Source organism: Doryrhamphus excisus, chromosome 15 (assembly GCF_030265055.1).
Source record: "Doryrhamphus excisus isolate RoL2022-K1 chromosome 15, RoL_Dexc_1.0, whole genome shotgun sequence".
NCBI lineage: Eukaryota > Metazoa > Chordata > Actinopteri > Syngnathiformes > Syngnathidae > Doryrhamphus > Doryrhamphus excisus.
Genome location: NC_080480.1, coordinates 3,766,712 through 3,784,245, shown reverse-complemented (window position 1 = coordinate 3,784,245; position 17,534 = coordinate 3,766,712). Strand labels below are relative to the sequence as shown.

At 39.8% G+C, this 17,534-nt stretch overlaps 3 protein-coding genes across 4 annotated transcripts in view; 2 read left to right on the top strand and 1 right to left on the bottom strand.

Moving 5' to 3' along the window:
* The first annotated feature begins 1,213 nt into the window (after positions 1-1,213).
* On the top strand, positions 1,214-6,933 carry nme4 (NME/NM23 nucleoside diphosphate kinase 4). Its single transcript, XM_058048150.1, has 5 exons — positions 1,214-1,487; positions 3,499-3,629; positions 3,707-3,808; positions 4,624-4,736; positions 4,816-6,933. The coding sequence occupies exons 1-5, from the start codon at positions 1,361-1,363 to the stop codon at positions 4,934-4,936; spliced, it is 594 nt and encodes a 197-aa protein (XP_057904133.1). The 5' UTR covers positions 1,214-1,360; the 3' UTR covers positions 4,937-6,933.
* On the bottom strand, positions 6,049-16,643 carry eps8l1a (eps8 like 1a). Its single transcript, XM_058048149.1, has 14 exons — positions 16,537-16,643; positions 14,387-14,504; positions 14,254-14,312; positions 14,044-14,173; positions 12,921-13,006; positions 12,748-12,822; positions 12,530-12,678; positions 12,255-12,449; positions 10,428-10,536; positions 9,609-9,731; positions 9,376-9,529; positions 7,923-8,088; positions 7,570-7,702; positions 6,049-6,460 (listed from the first exon to the last, which is right to left on the bottom strand). Exons 2-14 carry the CDS (start codon positions 14,502-14,504, stop codon positions 6,389-6,391), a joined length of 1,569 nt encoding a protein of 522 aa, XP_057904132.1. The 5' UTR covers positions 16,537-16,643; the 3' UTR covers positions 6,049-6,388.
* The window catches only part of slc6a16a (solute carrier family 6 member 16a), a 26,089-nt gene continuing 17,983 nt past the window's right edge, over positions 9,429-17,534 (top strand). Inside the window, exons 1-6 of one of the 2 annotated variants that reach the window (XM_058048146.1) lie at positions 9,429-9,558; positions 9,628-9,740; positions 12,249-12,414; positions 12,924-13,004; positions 13,970-14,507; positions 16,205-16,279. In XM_058048146.1, coding sequence (XP_057904129.1) covers positions 16,214-16,279 — 66 coding nt within the window. In that variant the 5' untranslated portion in view covers positions 9,429-9,558; positions 9,628-9,740; positions 12,249-12,414; ... (1 more) ...; positions 13,970-14,507; positions 16,205-16,213. The remainder of the gene's footprint in view (positions 9,559-9,627; positions 9,741-12,248; positions 12,415-12,923; positions 13,005-13,969; positions 14,508-16,204; positions 16,280-17,534) is intronic. The other variant, XM_058048147.1, reaches the window with a different exon arrangement.

Here is a 17,534-nt window from a genome sequence, read left to right as displayed (position 1 = left end):
CATTCCAAAAACATGCTAAGTTAATTGGCGACTCCAAATTGTCCATAGGTATGAATGTGAGTGTGAATGTTTGTTTGTCTATATGTGCCCTGTGATTGGCTGGTGACCAGTCCAGGGTGTACCCCGCCTCTCGCCCCAAGACAGCTGAGATAGGCTCCAGCACCCCCACCACCCTCGTGAGGATAAACGGGAGAAAATGAATGAATATTATTAGCGGCTGCACGGTAGACGAGTGGTTAGCATGCAGCCGTCACAGCTCGGCGACCCAAGTTCAATACCACCCTCGGCCATCTCTGTGTAGAGTTTGCATGTTCTCCCTGTGCAAGTTCTCCGGGTACTCCGGTGTCCTCCCACATTCCAAAAACATGCCAGGTTAATTGGCGACTCCAAATTGTCCATAGGTATGAATGTGAGTGTGAATGGTTGTTTGTCTATTTGTGCCCTGTGATTGGCTGGCGACCAGTCCGGGGTGTACCCCGGCCTCTAGCCCCAAGACAGCTGGGATAGGCTCCAGCACCTCCCGCGACCCTCGTGAGGATAAGCGGTAGAAAATGAATGAGTTCTCCTCCTATTTTGTGTGGAAGTGGTAACTTTTTGGCTTCTTATTTTGTCTTTCCCCACCCTCGGTCATCTCTGTGTGGAGTTTGCATGTTCTCCCCGTGCATGCGTGGGTTTTCTCCGGGTACTCCGGTTTCCTCCCACATTCCAAAAACATGCTAGGTTAATTAGCGATGGATAGGCTCCAGCACCCCCCGCGGCGACCCTTGTGAGTAAAAAGCAGTAGAAAATGATCGAATGAATGAACGTCAGAACCCCAACGAGGACCAGAAATTGTCTTTTTCTTTAGTTTTGATGACGATAAAACACTTTTTTTAAGTTTGATGTCACTGGAAAGACTTGCATTTAACCAGCAGGTGGTAGGTATGTGTTAGAAGCGGAGCTAAGGTTAATTATACTCTCTGGTAATTAACCCTGATTACAATCACTGCCTCTTCTCTGCAAATGAGCTGCTTGATTTAGCCATAAAACTTAAAAAGTATCAACAAAAATTGTGCCGTATATTTACATTCAGATGCCGGATGGGATACAGTGTGGGCATCTCAGACAAGGACGAGCTTTAGCTTTCAATTATTAATGAAAAAATGTAACTGTTCAACTCCTAGCAGGAGTCTGTGACCACCTTTAGCCCACATCAAATACTACATAGGACAGTCAATTACAAAATAACACGCACTTCTGGCACCAGTGGAGTTAAACATGTTTGTAGACAAACACTCAACCACTCAGAGGGGGTCAACCAGGCGGGGAGGACTCGTTTAAAACTCCCAAGCCAGCAACAAGAGGATTCGAACACACAGCCATGTTGCTGCAACGCGCGATTTTGCTCCCACTCCTGTCTCCATGGAAGGGACGATGCATCACCACAAATAAGACACTGATACCTCGCTTGTCTGTTCCGCTACTGGGCGTCCTCAGGAACAACTCCGGTAAGACGAATTAGACTTTAAATTGAATTTAAAATACAAAATAATTTTAACTGGGATTCAAGTTGCGTTTCCGGGCCACTTTTTTTTACATATTTACCTGACCATGGACTCAAAGTAGGTTAGAAAGACGCAGCTTTTACGCACAATTGTGCCAAACCGTTACGCGCGCTCTGCGCAATGATCCAAACCAAGCGTATGTATCATAACAAGTTCCATTCACAGTGAAACTTGCCAAGCGGTAAAAACGCTCTTCCACTGAGTCACATGTATATTTAATTGAAGACAGGCAGCCAGCCATTAGCGTGTGGTGTGCTCTATACCCTACAACCAAACACCGGTAATTGTTAAAGCAACTTAGGAAGTTTCAGACCTGCCGTGACGTTTTCTATTAAAAAGACACTGAGGCACCAACTAAGGTAAATACAAATTATTATCGTCATAAAAATTATAAATATCTTGTAGACACATTATTGAGTGTGCTTGGCCGCTTGTTGCTAGGCAGAATTTGTTATCCAAAGAAAGCTAGCTAGTTTGCTGTATGTCTTGGTAGCAACACTGTAAGTAAACTGAATTCTAAGTATTCAGATACATGTTTAACAAACACATATCATTGTGTTTGATTAATTATACAAATTAATGCCTTAATTTAAATTGTAAATATCTTGTAAACCCATATTTTCTATGTCCGGCCACTTGTTGCTCCCTAAAGAAAGCTAGCTAGCTTGCTAAAATATTTAAATCGCTATTACCTACATTAGAGGGAAACTTTAACGAATATTTTGTAAACTTGTATTCAGAGACATTTTTACCAAACACACATCATTGCGTGTGATTAATTATACAAATTAATGCCTTAATTGAAATTGTAAATATCTCGTAGACCCATATTTTCTATGCCCGGCCTCTTTTTGCTCCTCAAAGAAAGAAAGCTAGCTAGCTAACATATTTAAATCGCTATACCTACATTAGAGGGAAACTTTAACGAATATTTTGTAAACTTGTATTCAGAGACATTTTTACCAAACACACATCATTGTGTGTGATTAATTATACAAATTAATGCATTAATTTAAATTGTAAATATCTTGTAGACCCATATTTTCTATGTCGGGCCACTTGTTGCTCCCTAAAGAAAGCTAGCTAGCTTGCTATAATATTTAAATCGCTATACCTACATTAGAGGGAAACTTTAACGAATATTTTGTAAACTTGTATTCAGAGACATTTTTACCAAACACACAGCATTGTGTGTGATTAATTATACAAATTAATGCATTAATTTAAATTGTAAATATCTTGTAGACCCATATTTTCTATGCCCGGTCGCTTTTTGCTCCCAAAAGAAAGCTAGCTAGCTCGCTAAAATATTTAAATCGCTATACTTACACTAGAGGGAAACTTTAACGAATATTTTGTAAATTCATGCTTAATTTGAAATTGTAATTATCTTGTAAACACCACAGCAAAGCTTAGCATTAGTTTTTACCTGGTCACAAAAGATTTGCCTGGCTAATTGTTGCTAGGCAGAAGAAAAGTAGATATATATAGTATAAACATTGAAGAAACTACTCTAAAAGCAGCACAAAATGTATTAAAGATGGTGGATAAAACCATTTCTGTACAATTTAAGAAGTAGAAATAGCGTACTATCCTTGTAGTGTAGTGTACAGTACAGTGTACTTTGTACAGTGTACAATAGTGTACAGCCTTGATGCTGGGTTTTTCTGGAAAACTTTAAAAGTACTTTGACTGAGCCTATAGGCAACACATAGATGTTTGTGTTCGTAGCTTTAATGCTAATGAGCTGTGTTTGGCTCCAAAAATCACCACTGTGCATTTGTATCCGCTGTTTATATACTGTAACTGTACTTGTCCAATGTAATGGATGCCAAAAATCTCAGCAAATAGTTGGATCGGTTTTGCGTTTTACTTTAAGATGTGTAGCGAAGCCTTTTTTTTCCAAAGATGTCCACCTTTATGTGTGATAGTTCATGTCCTTCTGTGCCACCAGGCCTCGCAGATGTCAAGGAGCGGACTCTAGTCGCTGTCAAACCAGACGGCGTCCAACGTCGTCTCGTGGGGAAGATCATTAGTCGTTTTGAGCAGAGGGGCTTCAAACTGGTGGGCCTGAAAATGCTCCAAGTACGTATATATATGTGTAATACTCTCTGTGGTTAGTGATGTATTCTTTTAAATGTGTGTATTCGTGTGTTGGGAAGGTGTCAGAGGAGCTGCTCTCTCAGCACTACTGCCAACTGACCCAGAAGCCTTTCTACCCCAGTCTGGTGGAGTACATGACCTCCGGTCCTGTGGTTGCCATGGTGAGATCTTGCTGGCATTCATTTTGAATTCTGTTTTTGGTATTTTCCACTTTTGCCATTTCACTTTTTAAACTTTAAATTTGTGCAGTATTATTGTAAACATACTTGAAAGTATATTTTTTTGTTGGTGCAGCCGATAAGTCTATGATTTATTAGGACTACGTTAAAAAGCCATAGCATTTCAGTATGTGGAATCAAACTATGGAATGGATTGAGTAAGGAAGTCAAACAATGCACAACGATGAGCCAATTCAAGAAACAATACAAGCAGTTGATGTTTGCTAAATACAAGAATGAAGAGTCTTGAACCAGTCATGATGTGCTATATATATCACTATATTGACACTTACTATGGTACCCATTATGTCATTGGATGGTCATATCACCTCGTACTTACGGTACGTGACAAAAAAAAATAAAATAAAAATTAATAAAATTAAGTTACATTTTTTTAAATTAATTAAAATTAAATGAAATGAAATTAAATTAAATTAAAATTATATTAAAATTATATTAAAAGAAATGAAAAGAAATTAAAATTATATTAAAATAAATAAAAATTATATTGGGAAAGCAGGAAGTGAACAAATGTAACAGTTACTAATTGTAAAAGTACCAGATGGAGGGGTAGGGTTTAATAAGCTTTGCTTCTTCCTACTCCTTTTGGACATGTGGAACTGTGAACTGATTATGGGATGCACTCAATTATAATCTGATGCATGTTCAAATTAAATTAAACCATTACATTACCATATTATGCATGCAGTGCAAAAATGAACTAACGGCTTAAGTGTATATTATTGCCTTTGGTTTAGGTATGGGAAGGTCATAACGTGGTGCAGGCATCTCGCGTGATGGTTGGACCCACCAACCCTTCTGCGGCCCAAGCAGGAACAGTCAGAGGAGATTTCAGCCTTCATGTCAGCAGGTAATATTTCAAAAACCACATCAAGCAGATCTTCTCGCTCGGATGCTGAGGAAATAATAATGTGTCACGATTGAAAAAGGAACGTGGTCCATGCCAGCGATTCGCTGGAGGGAGCTGAGAGGGAGATTCAGCTCTGGTTTCAAGGGAAGGAGCTCCTCAAGTGGGAGTGCTTGGACCAGGTCCTCACCTGTGAGGAGTAAAGATGCTGAGCAGTGAGGATCAGTGATGCTACTACCTCTTCTATTGCTGCTATAGGTCCTTGAAAGCCTGATGCACGGAATTAATCCTTGAATCTTTTACCTCAGGAAACTAATACCAGAAATTGTATTATTTTATTAACAACCATAGTTTTCTATAGAAACTAGAATACATTAATTCCAGCTTTACAGAGTTAACTAATATTTTTAAATAGTCTTTACATAAGCGCACAGCTAGGAGACCCAAGTTCAATTCCACCCTCGGCCATCTCTGTGTGGAGTTTGCATGTTCTCCCCGTGCATGCGTGGGTTTTCTCCGGGTACTCCGGTTTCCTCCCACATTCCAAAAACATGCTAGGTTAATTGGCGACTTCAAATTGTCCATAGGTATGAATGTGAGTGTGAATGGTTGTTTGTCTATATGTGCCCTGTGATTGGCTGGCCACCAGTCCAGGGTGTACCCCGCCTCTCGCCCGAAGACAGCTGGGATAGGCTCCAGCACCCCGGTAACTCTCATGAGGATAAGCGGTATAAAATGAATGAATGTGCACTTTGGGGGGGGGGCAAAACAGGAATAATTCTATTCTATAAGTACAAAAATGTGTCTCACACAATAAAACTAAAATAAAGTAAAATTATTCCAACAACATGCATGCTAGGTTAATTGGCGACTCCAAATTGTCCATAGGTATGAATGTGAGTGTGAATGGTTGTTTGTCTATATGTGCCCTGTGATTGGCTGGCCACCAGTCCAGTGTGTACCCCACATCTTGCCCAAAGACAGCTGGGATAGGCTCCAGCACCCCGGTAACCCTCATGAGACTAAGCGGTACAAAATGAATGAATGAATGAAATCTTGCAGTTTAACTCTAGCAATAAATAAATTAGCCAATTTCTGTTTTGCTTTTCAATGTAAAATAATATAGTAAAATATATCATTACAGTCAGTATTTTTACATATTAATATTTTTTTAATTTAATTTAGAATAAATGCTGCTGCTAAATCTGCGTATTTTCAATGACTTAGCAAATTAACGTCTTCTTTGCTTGTTGTAAATCTTCCATAATCCAAGCCTTATACCTCATTGTGATAATAAAAAAAACAATCATTGTTGTAATATAAAATACAAGTTTTATTAACTTTATTAGTAGTTAAAAAGGAAGTGTCAGTTTTCAATGAAAATGAGAATATAATGCACATTGATGTGGGTTCATATAGTGGCTATAACAGTCTCAGTCTATATCATATCACTATCATAACACTTGGCCTTCATATCATTTGCATGAACAAAGTATAACAGGAATACTTGTAGGAAAGTGAAGTAAAAAAACACACAAGAAGGTGATGGTACGTTGAAGAAAATCCAAACTCAGTACATTCGCCAAATCAGCTGCACATAAGACGCATCATATTACATTTAATTCAATGATTCGCATTTACAGATACATAAAGTCTCACTCCATTATTCCAATCTTCTGCTTTTGCTTTTCCATCACTTTCTCCAATTCGGAGGCTTTTCGCACATCCTGAGGGAGGCAGAAATGGAGAGAAAAATGTGACAACCTGGTAGGGAAGAGTGATGAGTTGAAACTGGAAGGCGGTATCAGTGTAAGTGGGTCACTAACAATTGGGGACAAAATGACACAAGTCAAGGTTGAGCAAACAAAGCGACTTAGTAAACATGCAAGTAGACACACACAAAGTGGACAAAGTTTCCCAGAGGACAAAACTTCAACTATAACCCAATACTTTTACCTTATATGTACATTTGTAGTGGTTTCATGAAAATGGTATCCTCGCAAATACTACAGTATATCCACAAACTCATGGGCGGGATGCTAGTTTGAGGCCCCCGCCTTGATATGAAAGTTTAATTTGTTTTTTGATTTGCTTATTTATTTTTCCATCTTATTTTGTGTCGAAAAATAAAAATTAACATTAAACATTTATTTAATCATTTAATAATAAATAAAAATAAATGTGTTTTTTGATTTGCTTATTTATTTTTCCGTCTTATTTTGTGTCGAAAAATAAAAATTAACATTACATTTATTTAATAATTTAGTAATAAATAAAAAAATGTGTTAATTTGTTTAATTTGTTTTTTGATTTGCTTATTTATTTTTTCCATCTTGTTTTGTGTCGAAAAATAAAAATTAACATTACATTTATTTAATAATTTAATAATAAATGAAAAAATGTGTTAATTTGTTTAATTTGTTTTTTGATTTGCTTATTGATTTTTCCATCTTATTTCATGTCAAAAAATAAAAATTAAACATTAAACGTTTATTTAATTATTTAATAATAAATGTGTTAATTTGTTTAATTTGTTTTTTGATTTGCTTATTTATTTTTCCATCTTATTTTGTGTCGAAAAATAAAAATTAACATTAAACATTTATTTAATAATAAATACAAATTAAATTTGTTTAATTTGTTTTTTGATTTGCGTATTTATTTTCCATCTTATTTTGTGTCGAAAAAAATAAAAATTAACATTAAACATTTATTTAATAATTTAATAATAAATACAAATTAATTTATAATGATTTTTAATAATTTAATGTTTTATCTGAGCTTTTCCAAAGAACCAAAGCACTGAAAAAGTGGAGGGTATAGCAGTATAACAAACCTCCAAAAGCGCCTTCTGCACCATCACTTGGCTGTAAACCCGGACACCCTCCTCCTGGGACACCTCCCGAAGTTCCCCCTTACTCAGGGAGAAAAGCTGTGCTGCGGTTAAAATCCCAAGACTCTGGACTGTCCTGACAAAGGAAGACAGAGAAACTTGGGAATCAGCTTAGAATGCATACAGTAAATGTTTGTTGTTTATAGTTCTGCCACTAGGGGGCAATGTTGTGCACTGTAAGGAAAATATGAATGAACAAGTCATACTTTTCATTATTTTTCACTTCATATGAATGATTGTTGGGTGGGTTTTTTTTTGGGGGGGGGGGGGGTTGGAGACGCTGACTAGCAACTTACGGTTGACTGAAGCCCTTCGCAGTGAGCCAGGCCTCCACCTCAGCGGGTGGAGAGCGGTAGTTCAGCGGTAGAGAAGTCTCTGTGGAGCGAGTCACCATAAGAGGAGGCCGCATGGAGCCTCTTTTTTCAGCCATCTTTTGTAGAAGCTCGTCATTCATGATCAGGACTACAGAAACACATAAAAACAATTTCATATCATTTTCAAAATCATTTAAGGAGTCATATGTTGACCACAACCTCTAGGGGGCGCCACTAATTATATTGACTTTTAAGCAAACTGCTCTGACATGAGTAACAATGATTTACAGCCTGCTCCAGTGTAACATAAACTGTTCATGTATGAGTTATGTAAACATGATACTTTTACTGGGCCGCACGGTGGTTGAGCGGTTAGCGTGCAGGCCCCGCAGCTAGGAGACCCGGGTTCAATTCCACCCTCGGCCATCTCTGTGTGGAGTTTGCATGTTCTCCCCGTGCATGCGTGGGTTTTCTCCGGGTACTCCAGTTTCCTCCCACTTTCCAAAAACATGCTAGCTTAAACTGAGGACAGCTGGGATAGGCTCCAGCACACACACCCCAGCGACACTTGTGAGGATAAGCGGTAGAAAATCAATTCATATTTTGTGTCATTTGCTAATTATCACCAGTCCAGGGTATTACCCCGCCTCTCACCCAAAGACAGCTGGGATAGGCTCCAGCACCCCCCCCCCAGCGACCCTCGTGAGGATAGGCTGTAGAAAATCAATGAATATTTTGTGTCATTTGCTAATTAATTATCACCAGTCTAGCGGTGTACTCCGCCTCTCACCCAAAGACAGCTGGGATAGGCTCCAGCACCCCCCCCCAGCGACACTTGTGAGGATAAGCGGTAGAAAATGAATGAATATTGTGTGCCATTTGCTAATTAATTATCACCAGTCTAGCGGTGTACTCCGCCTCTCACCCAAAGACAGCTGGGATAGGCTCCAGCACACACACCCAGCAACACTTGTGAGGATAAGCGGTAGAAAATCAATTCATATTTTGTGTCATTTGCTAATTAATTATGACCAGTCCAGCGGTGTACCCCGCCTCTCACCCAAAGACAGCTGGGATAGGCTCCAGCACCCCCTGCGACACTTGTGAGGATAAGCGGTAGAAAATGAATGAATATTTTGTGCCATTTGCTAATTAATTATCACCAGTCCAGCGGTGTACCGCGACTCTTACCCAAAGACAGCTGGGATAGGCTCCAGCATACCCACAAGCAGTATAGAAAATGGATGATACTTAATCGCACTTATATATTAACTATGTATTTTATGAAATATTAATTTAAATTTAATTTTAATTAATTTTTTACATATGCATTTATCATGTTTATTATTTTTGCACAAGTAAGCAATTATTTACTTTGATGATGTATTTGTAATTATGTTATTTTATGTTATTTTATTTTGAATTGATGCATTACCCCGATCTCCATTCTCTCCTGGCGCTGTGCTGCACGTTAAACCCGGGCTCTGAGGCAGGTGCGCTGTTGAACTCCTAGCAGTCGGACCAGTACCACCCGGGCTCAGCGGGGGGTTAGAAAAGAAGGTCGTTGAGCAAGGCGAAATAGGTGACGTCTGAAAATCACAAGAGACGTATCACGCAGGTAACCTTTGCCAACCTGAAAGAAAGCGAGTCTAAACTTGAAGCCTGTACCACTGGCGTGTCTCCACAGTTGTTACTCAGAGCGGACAATGGTTCCAAGATGTTGAAGGGAACGAATCCGATTTGGTCAAAGCGATTGCGGCACTTCCACCACCGTTTTGATGACTCGATGACCTGAAGCAGGTAGAATGCCAAGTCTGGGTTTATTACGTGTGTGTGTGTGTGTGTGTCTATACCAGGGGTGGGCAAACTTTTTCACTCACGGGCCACATTGGCTTCATAAAAATTTGGCGGCGGGACCTTCTATACACAGGCAGTCGTCAAACAGAACAACATACTTGCTCACGGTGCAACAAAATGAAAACACAACATATCCACGGCAAGTTACTGTATCACATAAATCAACGAGTATGACTATGTGGGTGATTCACAACAACTAAGCGCTAAACATAACATGTAACTTTAAACTGTTATTTCCAAATGACCTCAAGACATGCTGGGTAGTCCAGCTGCAACCACAATATGAACAATAAAACATTGTTAACATATGTTAACTTCTATTCGTTTACTTCTCTGACGACCTCCTCAACAAATTTAGCAAAATGTTGGGAGAGTACCACAAGTTACCCTGCATGCCTTGCAGCCGGAATATATGGGTATACGTAAATATTTATATGTTTGCCCACATGGCGCAGTGGGTAGGTTCTATGTGTGTTGACGTGTTGTGTTGTTTTGTGGATCGTTTTTTTTTTGTACAAGTTACAGATTGCAAAAGGAATTTGGAAATGCCTGATGGGCCGGATGAAGACGCTTAGCGGGCCTGATGTGGCCCGCGGGCCGTAGTTTGCCCACCCCTGGTCTATACTATACCTCCAATGTTTCTCCATGCAGCACCGAGAGCTCACTGCTGTTTCTTGCAACAAAGTCATAACTGCAGCAGTAATGCCTTTCACCAAGTGGTGGAAGCTCTTTTCCTTCTCTGCAATGACAACAGGTTAGAATAGTCAATGAATTTTCCATTATACACTACCGCCAAAAAGTTTGGGATCACTTGCAATTTTCTTTGTTTTCCAAAGAAAAACACATTTTCATGCATTTCACAAACAATTAAAATTAATCAAAGAGGGGCAGCACGGCGGTCTAGTGGTTAGCGCGCAGACCTCACAGCTAGGAGACCAGGGTTCAATTCCACCCTCGGCCATCTCTCTGTGGAGTTTGCATGTTCTCCCCGTGCATGCGTGGGTTTTCTCCGGGTACTCCGGTTTCCTCCCACATTCCAAAAACATGCTAGGTTAATTAGCGACTCCAAATTGTCCATAGGTATGAATGTGAGTGTGAATGGTTGTTTGTCTATATGTGTCCTGTGATTGGCCCGAAGACAGCTGGGATAGGCTCCAGCACCCCCGCGACCCTCGTGAGGAAAAAGCGGTAGAAAATGAATGAATGAATGAATTTTCAAAGAAGGATCTACATTTTTTGCATAGAGGCCTACTATCAACAACTGTCAGTCCTCTGCATCAATCTCTTGGTATGGCTGCTAATCCAAGTTAATCATTTAGGCTAATAGGCTAATCATAAGGCTAATAGATTATTCGAAAACCCATCAAAAAATCTAAACTAAAACTAAAATCTCTTACCACGATGTTAACTACTCCCTTCAGAGAGCAGCACAAACCGGGTCTAACAAGGACAGAAAAACGCCACAACTGTGCAACTGCACTAAATAGTACCCGTCAAAAACCAATGTCAGTATCAACAGTGAAGCGGCGACTTTAGGATGCTGGACTTCATAGCAGGATTACCAAGAAAAAGTGATCCTAAACTTTTGAACGGTAGTGTATATCGTATAACCAAAGCCTGGAAAGAAAAACAACATTTTCATGCATTTCACAAACAATTAAAATTAATTAGATGATTTTCAAAGAACATTTTTGCATAGAGGCCTACTATCAACAACTGTCAGTCCTCTGCATCAATCTCCTGGTATGGCTGCTAATCCAAGTTCATCATTTTATAAGGCTAATAGATTATTAGAAACCCATCTAAAAATCTAAACTAAAATCTCTTACCACGCTGTTAACTACTCCCTTCAGAGAGCAGTACAAACTGGGTCTAACAAGGACAGAAAAACGCCACAACTGTGCAAGAAGACAAATATCTGAGAGTGTGTAGTTTAAGGTCGTCACTTGGCAGCTGCACTAAATAGTACCCGTCAAAAACTAATGTCAGTATGACTTTAGGATGCTGGACTTCATACAAGGACTGCCAAAAAAAAGCCATATCTCAGACTAGCCAAAAAAAAATTCCAAGTGATTTGAACTTTTGAGGCTAATAGATTAGAAATTAGAAAACCCATCAAAACTAAAACTAAAATCTCTTACCATGTTGTTAACTACTCCTATCAGAGAGCAGCACAAACTGGGTCTAACAAGGACAGAAAAACAGCACAACTGCAATTCAAGTTTTTTTTTTATGATGACTGTCAGGGTTCTTAATGACTGTCGTTTTGTACCACAAAACAGTCTCGGTTGCCTCAACCTGAGAAGATAAATACTCAGATCTCACATCATCCCTTCAGACTAGAGCTGTCCTACCTAGTCATTAAGCATGAAGTGATGAAAGGCGAAATATCTTCTAAGAGAACCAAAAAAAGTCCAGTCCGAAACAAGATTTGCCGCATCTTCTCTACAGACTCACACTTCATCGGTTTCTTCAACAACACCGTCCATTGTGTGTTGATCTCGACCCTGCTGGGCGTCCTGCTGGGCGTCCTGCTTGTGCTGCGACTCAACGGGATCTTCCAAAGCCAAACCGGATGAGTCGAATGCCTGCGGTTGCCATCCATCCAAGAAAACTGGTGAGTATGGAGGTACGGACACGCTGAAGTGAGAACTGGAGAAAGAAGTTGTTAGGATTTTGTGAGAGTTGTGTGACACACTCCCACACACACACACACACACACACATACACACCATGGAGAAGTCCAATATGGTCCCAAATCAGTCCACAGTTCTTTTTCCTCCTCGGTCAGATGTTTCTCCAGCAGTGAAACGGCACCGCTAGTCAGAGCAGGACTGATCACTGACCCACCAAAGTCCGCCCCACCTGTAGTTACCACCATCTTGAACCCAGACAGAAGTCATCAGTCAAACAGAACAGCAAGAACCTTATAAAACTGCGATCCATTCACCAGTCTTAAAGGTCTGAAGATATGATGCAGGAGTTCTGGTGCGTCTGGTTTCTCTATGGCTGACTTGAGACGATCCTGACGTGACCAGGAAATAAAGTCATGGAACAATCTCAGGTTTCATCGGACATTTTTAAGAGGAACCGAATATTCAGTAATCATTGTTTTCATCTCACCAGCAGACTGAAGGAGTACTTGATTTTCTGGAAAAGATCTACAAATTCTTCTGCTGGAGGAGGAACTGCTTTCATGGTCAGCAGGTCTGCACCGTAAAGAGAACATCGCTTCATAACAACAACTCGTCAAAAGTCATAAATGTTATAGCGTGCAGGCCTCACAGCTTGGAGACCCGAGTTCAATTCCGTAAAAATTGCATAAGATGCATTCAAAGACATGTGATGATATGTAGTTTTCTACACTGACCAGTAGGTGTCGGTAATGTTACTATATTTGGTCATAGGAGTGTAAAGGTGACTATAGGGATGCTATTTCATGTCTAGAGGGCTCTAATGTTAAAAAGTCTATTTGGAAGGTCATAAACGTTAGCGTGCAGGTCTCACAGCTTGGAGACCCGAGTTCAATTCCGTAAAAATAGCATGAGATGCATTCAAAGACATTTTTACACTGACCAGTAGGTGTCGGTAATGTTACTATATTTGGTCATAGGGGTGTAAAGGTGACTATAGGGATGCTATTTCATGTCTAGAGGGCTCTAATGTTAAAAAGTCTATATGCATGGTCGTAAACGTTAGCGTGCAGGCCTCACAGCTAGGAGACCCGAGTTCAATTCCATAAGAATTGCATAAGATGCATTCAAAGACATGTAATGATATGTAGTTTTCTACACTGACCAGTAGGTGTCGGTAATGTTACTATATTTGGTCATAGGAGTGTAAAGGTGACTATAGGGATGCTACTTCATGTCTAGAGGGCTCTAATGTTAAGTAAAAGTCTATTTGGAAGATCATAAACGCCTCACAGGGGACCCGAGTTCGATTCCACCATCGGCCATCTCTGTGTGGAGTTTGCATGTTCTCCCCGTGCATGCGTGGGTTTTCTCCGGGTACTCCGGTTTCCTCCCACATTCCAAAAACATGCTAGGTTAATTAGCGACTCCAAATTGTCCATAGGTATGAATGTGAGTGTGAATGGTTGTTTGTCTATATGTGCCCTGTGATTGGCTGGCCACCAGTCCAGGGTGTAATCTTTTTTTTCTTCCTTCCAGCCTCCCTGAAGACGCAATGCTAACTCTGTCGTTGACCAGTGATGCTTCAGCAACAGGTTCGATGCCCAGCTCACCATCTTGACTCTGCTTCTTGCTCTTCCTGCTTCTTTTCGTCCTCTGGTTGAGAACGCTCTGGGCCTCGGCCGTCTGCTGCAAGCGCACCATGAATCGCTCAATGTCGTCAAAACAGTGGTTGAGTATCTCCTGGTGTGGTTGATTGACACATAATCTTCTTAATGCACCTTCTTAATCTCATCATCTTAGTCATTAAATCCAACTCTCACCACTTCTCTTTCTGCATTCACTTGAGATGGAGGGTTTGAATCCATGATAGCATCAGTGTCTGAGTACATAGTACACATTTGCGTCACATTTGATGGAAGAATGCATACGTGTGATATATTAACTTCAATGTACCTTTTCCATAATCCGTGCTTGTGGGGAGCTGGTCGGAGGGAATCTGGTGTCCCCGGAGTGGCATGACTCGGACCCCTGAGGCCTTTCGAGGCATCACAGGAGGAGGTGCTGCCGACATCTGGTAGGTCAATATCGAAATGATAAAATATGATTGAGGAATTAAGTTGTTTTTTTACAATTTGTAAGAATTGACATAATCAAAACTCATTTTTTGGCGGCGCGGCGGTCGAGTGGTTAGCGTGCAGACCTCCCAGCTAGGAGGTTCAATTTCAACCTCGGCCATGTTTGTGTGGAGTTTATTAAGACACAAATTTTTATTTCAGGTTGCAATATTATGAGAATAAACCAGTAAAATTACAACAAAAAATGTCATTTTAGCAGAAAAAATTATTGATGAAATGAAAAAATGGAAAAAAAAGTCAAAATATTAACAGAAAAAAGTTGGACTCCACTGAGTCTTTAAATGTAATTTTTACGAGAATAATGTATCAAAATATCAAGACGCAAAGTTTTATTCCAGGTTGCAATATTATGAGAATAAACCAATAAAATTACAAAAAAAATGTCATTTTAGCACAAAAAATTATTGATGAAATGAAAAAAAAAAATGAAAAAAGTCAAAATATTAACAGAAAAAAGTTGGACTCCACTGAGTCGTTAAATGTAATTTTACGAGAATAATGTATCAAAATATTAAGACACAAAGTTTTATTCCAGGTTGCAATATTATGAGAATAAACCAGTAAAATTACAACAAAAAAATGTCATTTTAGCACAAAAAAATTATTGATGACATGAAAAAAATGAAAAAAAAGTCTAAATATTAACAGAAAAAAAGTTGGACTCCACTGAGTCGTTAAATGTAATTTTACGAGAAAAAAACAGTAAAAATACAACAAAAATTTCATTTTAGCACTAAAAATTATTACTATTATTATTATTACTTCTCTTTCTTTGTAGCTGTTGCAAAAAAGTGAGACGAGCTGCCTTGCAGGCGGCACGGCGGACGAGTGGTTAGCGCGCAGACCTCACAGCGAGGAGACCAGGGTTCAATTCCACCCTCGGCCATCTCTGTGTGGAGTTTGCATGTTCTCCCCGTGCATGCGTGGGTTTTCTCCGGGTACTCCGGTTTCCTCCCACATTCCAAAAACATGCTAGGTTAATTAGCGACTCCAAATTGTCCATAGGTATGAATGTGAGTGTGAATGGTTGTTTGTCTATATGTGCCCTGTGATTGGCTGGCCACCGGTCCAGGGTGTATCCGAAGACAGCTGGGATAGGCTCCAGCACCCCCCCCCCCCGTGACCCTCGTGAGGATAAGCGGTAGAAAATGAATGAATTAATTAACTTCTGATAGAAGACCCTGACACGCAAACACTCACATAGCACAATCAGAGTTGCGCAACACATACAAATGACTGATTAACCTTGACTTTCACACAAACTTAACTTTCACTTCAAACTGCTGTATAGACAGAATTAAGAGTAAACACACGTGCTGCATATGATTATGCATATAATTATGATCTTTATTGTCTTTGCCAATGCAAACGGTGGCAAACAGCTCCTCCCACATTCCAAAAACATGCTAGGTCAATTAGCGACTCCAAATTGTCCATAGGTATGAATGTGAGTGTGAATGGTTGTTTGTCTATATGTGCCTTTTGATTGGCTGGCGACCAGTCCAGGGTGTACCCCACCTCTCGCCCCAAAGACAGCTGGGATAGGCTCCGGCACCCCCCCCCCGCGACCCTTGTGAGGAAAAGCATTAGAAAATGAGTGAATGAATGAACTAATTTTGTCCCACTCCCCCGGCAGCATGAAAGAATGTGGAGTATTTCGAGTGCATGGAAGCGCCAGCTACAGGAAAAACCACCGACACCTGCTTGCATGGTATGTAGATGACACAATCCTCCCAAAAAAAAATCTCTTCACACAAGTTTTGGAGTGATTAATATTCATATCCTAACATAATTCTAACAAAACTCACACAGTAAACATGAAGGAATCATCCAATGTAATGATAATTATCACATAATCAAATAGTGAAAGTGAATCTGGCAACATTTGACTGACAACTGTATACACGCAATCAATCACACAACTATTTACAGAGAATTATCGCACGTATTCCTGACGCATCACTGTACCTTTTCGGTGTGGTCTTGAGCGTTTAAGTCCGAGCCACAGAAGCGTGTGTGCTCACTGAGCTGAGCTGTTTACACAAGCACCCTTCCACCTACTCCAGATATGCAGGAACGAGAAAAACTAGTCGGACTTTGGCGGATAATCTCAATGGCTTTCACTCTCCTCAAAATACCTGATGCGTACTTCCTCAGTCCCTCAGCGCTTCTTTGTCTGTATTGCTTGTCTTTATTTGAGTCATGGGTGAGCTGGAGCCTACCCCAGCTGATGGTATAATGGCATTAATACCTAAAATGCTGTTATTTTATCAAGTGATAGGCTGCCGTACAGTCACTGCCATTGGGTGTGTTTGTGTTATTTATATGGCTGTTGTATAATATTCATAATTAGCACCACGGACAGTGCTTCTATGACCAATTAGCTTTCAATTGCATGGTGGTTTTGCCTTTGCTGCAGGCAACATGTTTGTGTATCGCAGGTCATTAGAATGAAGTCTATGTCAATATTGGGTCTTGCCACCTAAAATTACTTCCTGCTGTTGTTTTTCTTTACTTTTCCAAATACTTTTTCAATTTTCTTCTCTAAATGTAATCCGTTTTTTATTATAATGTTTTTTCCCAACCTAATTTTACAACTTCAATTTTAATTTATTCTGTTTGTTTTCACATAATTAAAAAAAAATAACTCTTTCTGAGTACTGCTGAACCCCACTTTGTCATTGTATGGGTATCGGAGTTGATGATAAATGAATAAAGCATTTAGAGGGCTACTTAAAGTATAATAGTTTAGAGCAGGGGTCGGGAACCTTTTTGGCTAAGAGAGCCATGAAGACCAGATATTTTAAAATGTGTATCTGTGAGAGCCATATACATTTTTTTAAACATTGAATGCAATAAAATGTGTGCATTTTTATGTAAGACCAACAGTTTTAGATATAATGGGCTCTAATTACGTAGACCAGGCACACTACCCCACGCCAATGGGGTGTGGCCAGCACACTTTC